The sequence below is a fragment of the Camelus ferus genome, chromosome 16 (assembly GCF_009834535.1).
Source record: "Camelus ferus isolate YT-003-E chromosome 16, BCGSAC_Cfer_1.0, whole genome shotgun sequence".
In the NCBI taxonomy this organism is placed as follows: Eukaryota; Metazoa; Chordata; class Mammalia; order Artiodactyla; family Camelidae; genus Camelus; species Camelus ferus.
Genome location: NC_045711.1, coordinates 1,989,586 through 1,995,369, shown reverse-complemented (window position 1 = coordinate 1,995,369; position 5,784 = coordinate 1,989,586). Strand labels below are relative to the sequence as shown.

Here is a 5,784-nt window from a genome sequence, read left to right as displayed (position 1 = left end):
CGGGCTGACCCAGGCTCCCTGGGGAGGAGCAGGAGAGGAGAGAAAAGCCTCTGGTCTCTGGGCTTCTCCCACCACCCCCCTCAAGATATAAGCCAAATGTGAAGCACAGAGTCATTCTCTGCCTTCCATTTCTCTTGGACTAAATGACTTAGTTCTCATATTTTAGATATGTCATTGGTCACAATTCCAAAAAAGCCACACTCCCATGCAATCTTAGATTTTTCCGATCTTGTGACTTCCTGAGCAGCAACTTCTTATAAAGGGGGCTCAGAGTCTGGATTTCAAGGAGCCAGAGAACCCAAGAGTTCTCAGCACAGCCCTGTTCCTGCAGCCGTCAGCCACCAGAAGGATGAGGGTCAGCCTGGCCACCCTGGCCTTCCTCCTCACCATCGCTGCCCTCCACTCTGAGGCCAGTCCAGGTGAGGCCTCTTCCTCTCATTGTTCTGAGCAGAGAACACAGTGGCTGGAAATTGGGATGGGGCTGCAGGGGGTGGGGGGGAGGCGGGGGATGCTACAGGGAGGAGATGTGGGTGGTCCAGAAAGGTGGCCCGGAGGTCCCTGCGAGACAGACAGCGTCTATACCAGGGGTGTCTCCCAAGTCCTGGTCAGAAGTTGCTTCTCCTCCTCTGGGGAGAGGACAGCTGCCTCTCAATACAGCTTTCCTGACCCTTGGTCCCCAGACTAGAGAGAGAGGCTGACCCTGAGCCCTCCAGGCTGTTGGCTCAGCTGTCTCCCAGGGACGCACAGGAGCCAGGCAACCGCAGAAACTGGGAGGGAGGCAAACACAAAAGATCAAACTGTCTTCACGGCTTAGATTTTACCATAATTGGATTGGTTGCCAACACTGAAAAATTGCAAACATTGAAAAATCTATATTGCTCATTTCTTTCGCAAATATGGAAGATCAAGCAGACAGGTGCCCAGTTTCTGTGAGCTAACCTCCAAGGAACTGAGGTGGTGATGCTGTCCCTTTAGCCAGGGGGCGCTCCCCGGGCCTCCGGGGTCCCCACTGCCAGGCCGCACCCACCTGCTATCATCTGGCGTGGGAGGGCATTTGAGCCTAAGACACCTTGTCAGCCTCCCTATAAGAGTCATCTCGTGTGTATCCAGCACAGAGCCACTCCTGGCATGTACGTGATAAGCTCTGACTCCCAGCTCACCGCCCTCAACAGGCATGGTTGTCTCTGCAGTGGGTGAGAGCCAGGGCAGAAGGGGGCACGGTGGGAGCCCTGGGAGGAGGTTTCCCCTGAAACTACTCTCCTGAGCGGAATTGCAACCAAATTCAGAGACAGAAAAACACTCCTTCCCAGGGCTGTCATTTAACATAGTGCCAGTGCAAGGAGTGATGGCTGTTTCCTGGGAATTTTGATTGCAAAAGAGTTTTGGGTTTTTTTTCACTGCTTTCCCCTAATTCCAGTTATTGTCGTGTGACTTGTCATCTGCAAATAGGATAAGGAGCACTTTCTTGCAGGGCTGTTGTGAGGGATGGAGATAAGCCACATCAGGAACTAAGCCAGGCACCAGGCTTTTAGCAAAGACTTAGTCCAGGTCTTCCTCGACCTATGATGGGGTTCCCTCCTGATAAACCCTTTGTAAACTGCAAACAACAGAAGTCGACAATGCATTTCATGCACCTAACATACCAAACAGCATAGCTTAGCCTCGCCTCCCTTAAACACGCTCGGAACTCTCACGTAGCCTACAGCTGGGCAGTAGCATCCAACACAAAGCCTATTTTAGGATAGAATGTTGACTAGCTCGTGTCATTTTTTTTTTTGAACATTGTCCTGAAAATGAACAACAGACTGGCTGTCTGGGAGCAGACTGGTTGTCAGTGTATTGGTGTTGACTCTCGTGTCCCTGTGCCTGACCAGGGAGCTGCAGCTGCCCTGCCCAGCATCCCGAGAGAGGACCTACCACATATCACGAGGCCAGGACAAGATCACAATTCAGAATTCAGAGTAGTTTCTACTGAATGTGTATTGCTTCACACCGTCGTACAGTTGAAAAATCCTAAGTTGGGGACCATCTATAAATGGAAGGGGTTTTTTTTTTAAACATTTTTTATTGATTTATAGTAATTTTACAATGTTGTGTCAAATTTCAGTGTAGTGCACAATTTTTCAGTTATACATGAACATATGTATACTCATTGTCACATTTTTTTCTCTGTGAGCTACCGTAAGGAAAGGTTTTTTTTAACTTCAGAGAACAGCAAAAGAGAATGGAGAAACAGCTGGCTTCATAGTCATAAAAACAGAGATTCAAACTGAATTCATTCAACAAATATATATATTAAAAGCCTACTCTGTTCCACCCACTTAGTCAACATGCTGGAGTACAGCGGTGGTGCAGAAGCAGACACATGTGCACCCAGGGAGCTTCAGTCTGGAAGTTCTGCCCTCTTCAGCTTGTGACTTTTGTGCCCTGTTTGGCCTTCCTGACCCTCAGTTTCCTCATCTGTTCCACGGGGGTAATAAGGCCTTTACTGCACAAAAAAATGATCGGCATAGAAATCAATTTGCACAAGACCTGTCCTATTGATATTATTTGCCATTTTAAGGACAAAAGTTCAGAAAGGGTGAGTATCCTGTCTGGAGTCACACAGCTCTTGGGAGACGATACAAGGACAAGTCTAGCTTTCCTACCTCCAAGCCAAGGCCCTGCACCTCCAGGCAGAGCAAACCTCTTCCTTGGAGCCTCCCCCTGAGGCCTGTGAGGGAGGCCCTCTCATTTGCAGGGGACAGTCCCACCCTGCTGTGGCCCACTCTGGGCATCCACTAGCATTTTCATGTGGGAATTCCCTCTCAGCATTTCTCAGGAAATCATATGCTTTTGGGGCGGGGGGGGGGGGGAGGAATTAGGTACTTTTATCTATTTATCTTTGAATGGAGGTACTGGGGATTGAACCCAGGACCTTGTGCGTGCTAAGCATGCACTCTACCACTGAGCTATATATACCCTCCCCCCAATAACATGCTTTTCTAAATCCCAAATCCTAAGAAAACTCAGTTGAGAAATTGGGAAAATGGGGAAAAGTATTGCAATTCTCCTTCAAGCTTAACACTCAACAGAGAGATGTTATTAATTTAAAGGAATTCACTGACATCAACAGCAAGAGCAGGAAACACTTGGCAGGTGGAGTTCAAGGTTAAGATCAGCATCTGGGGGGATCGGGACAGGAGCACGTTGGGGAGAGGTGGTCCTCAATGCAACAGCTTGAGGCTGTTGCCACGTTACAAGTGTGAGTTCACGGCTCCATCTGCTGCCAAGAAGTGCTAATGCGTTTATAGAATACACTTTAAAACTTTAATATAGTATACTTTATATAACTAATACTCTTTCATAAATTATATAAGCGGTGTTTCAAGAAGTAACAAGTTCAGGAAGCAAAATGTGTCCATAAATGGGCAATTTTACCTGTGATTCTTGCTAGGAGATGTGGATATTATGTTGTTTGAATAACACTGTTCACTGACATTGCCCAGCATTTAAGTAATTGCTCTAGGCTAGAGCGCTTCATAAATGCTTTAACAGAAGAAAAACAAAGAGCAAATGCATAAATGTTGAATACTAAGGACAGGACACCAGATACATTTGCTAATTTCTATATTAAAATCTAAATTAGCAAAGCAATACCAATTTGAACGGAAGAATCAAATTCAGGATAAGCAGACAAGAAATGCCTATCATTCAAAAAGGAAATGAGCTTACGTGGAGCATTAAGTACTCCAACCCCAACTTGAGGATGCATTTAGACATGCTTTCAACAATTTGGCCAACATCAATGCAAAATGGAAAACATGTTCTATGTCTGGAACGTTTGTTACAAAACAAAGACTACAAAGAGTATGCAATTGATTCTTCCTGTGTTTGAAATTTTATTTGAATTGAATAACTTTTATATTTTAAATATTAAATAGTTGTATTTTTTTCCATTTTTAAATAATGTTCACTGGCCCTTTATATTGGGTTAATGTTCTCTTCATATTTTCCATTATCAACTGTCTGTATCTGCTAGAAAACATTCAATATGTTATTGAGTATATAATCTTGTCACTACACACAGAAACATCATTTATTATTACCGTCCTTTTTTTTTTACAGAAAACCTCAGAAACGTTTAAAACAACTCTATTACGGAAAAGTGTTTCACTGTTTACCATGAAGTCACCCATTATTATTTTTAAAACATGAAAATAAAGTGTTATAAAAAAATATGGTACCCTGAAAACTAATACAATGTTATATGTCAATTTATATCTCAGTCTTTAAAAAAGACAAATATGGAATATAATCTATGATTTGAGAATTTCCAGGAATTCTGATTTCTGATTATCCCCAATCCTGAGGATAATCAGAAATTTGAAACCCTAGGACCACAGAGTCCCATCCCAGCCATGAGGAAGGTCTGAGAGGAGAGGCTGGGAGGGGCTGGCAGTGCGGGTGAGGAGGAGGGGAGATATTAGAGCAGGATCCTGTAAGATGGGGAGGAGGAAGAGCTGCCAGGGAGGGACCAGGACATTCCCTGCCAATGCTCCCGTCTTACCTCTGCCCTCCATCCTCACCCCCACCCCCCCTCACTTCCTCATCCCTGATGCTCTGCGGAAGAGAGATACTGGTCTAGGCTTTTTCTGGAGAAGCTTTTAGCATCATACAGCCCTCTGCCTTGCAGAACCAGCAGATAACCCGACTACCTGCTGTCTCTCCTACATTTCAAGAAAAATCCCACTCTCCTTTGTGAAAGATTATGAAAGGACCAGTGATCTGTGTTCCCAGCCGGGGTCATGTAAGTAGGGTCCTGCCAAGGATGGAAAGGATGCAAATATGGGCACCAGGGGGCCTGGGAGAAGGAAGTAGGGGGGTGGGGCTCTCTAGGGACAGACGTGGGGAGGAGGGACATGGGAGGGAGCTGCTGAGGGGAAGAGAATGGGGTAGTGGAATGGGTTCTTCTCCCTCTGGCTGCCTCTCAGTTCTCATCTTTCTCCTTCTTGCTCCACAGCTTCCTTACTAAAAAGATGCGACAAATCTGTGCCGACCCCAAGGAGGCCTGGGTGGAGAAGTACATCAGATACTTGGACAGTCAAAAGTAGCCGGGAGCAGTAGGACCACCACAGCCCAGGGAATGTGAGAAGAGGCCACAGGGTCACCTCCCCTCCCCAGCCAAATCTCTCAGCCCCCGGTGGTCCCTGGAGTTGTCCTGGCCTGAGTGAAAGGCCATTCTTGCTTTCCTGCGCTCCCCTGCTCTGACGGATCCACTCTCTCCTTAAGCTTTGCCATGATGATGCTCTGCCCTGTGGGCCCCAGGACAGCATCCCTCCTCCCTTTGCAGGCACTCAGGTGCTGAAATAAATCTGTGCTGTAGAAAAGGACCTGGTGGTTTAAATCAATTCTCTCAAGACAGTTATTTCTTTTATTTTACAGATACGTCTATGATATTTACTATGTACTAGGTGACTTGTAAACACTTCAGTAGGAGCTAATTTAAGTGCCAGAATGATGGGGGCGGAGTTAGAATCAGGAGAAGGACAAATGAGCAGTCCTCGTTCAGGGTCCTTAGATAACAACAGTATGAATACAGGCAAGCTCAGTGGGGTGGTTTGTTTGCAGGTGGAGGGCTGAGGTGCCCACCTCACACTGCTCATCATTCCCTTTGTCTCTGTGGGTGCTGCAGCTCACCCTTCCTTGAAAGCTCTTCCCCACATCTCTGCCAGTTCCAACATTTCCTGTCCACCCCTCAAGACCTACTACAAATAGCACTTTCTTGTCCCTCTCACCCACTGA

The 5,784-nt window shown here is 46.3% G+C and overlaps 1 protein-coding gene across 1 annotated transcript; it reads left to right on the top strand.

Moving 5' to 3' along the window:
• The first annotated feature begins 297 nt into the window (after window positions 1–297).
• Window positions 298–5,372, top strand: LOC102522851 (regakine-1). Its single transcript, XM_006174858.3, has 3 exons — window positions 298–419; window positions 4,676–4,789; window positions 5,003–5,372. The coding sequence occupies exons 1-3, from the start codon at window positions 350–352 to the stop codon at window positions 5,104–5,106; spliced, it is 288 nt and encodes a 95-aa protein (XP_006174920.2). The 5' UTR covers window positions 298–349; the 3' UTR covers window positions 5,107–5,372.
• Window positions 5,373–5,784: the final 412 nt, after the last annotated feature.

What these genes read in the sequence shown, in the direction of transcription:
- LOC102522851 (XM_006174858.3), top strand. Translation starts at nt 350, where the DNA reads ATGAGGGTCAGCCTGGCCACCCTGGCCTTCCTCCTCACCATCGCTGCC. An exon ending in CCACTCTGAGGCCAGTCCAG is followed by an intron (nt 420 to 4,675) that starts GTGAGGCCTCTT and finishes TCTGCCTTGCAG; the next exon opens with AACCAGCAGATAACCCGACT. An exon ending in GTGTTCCCAGCCGGGGTCAT is followed by an intron (nt 4,790 to 5,002) that starts GTAAGTAGGGTC and finishes CTTGCTCCACAG; the next exon opens with CTTCCTTACTAAAAAGATGC.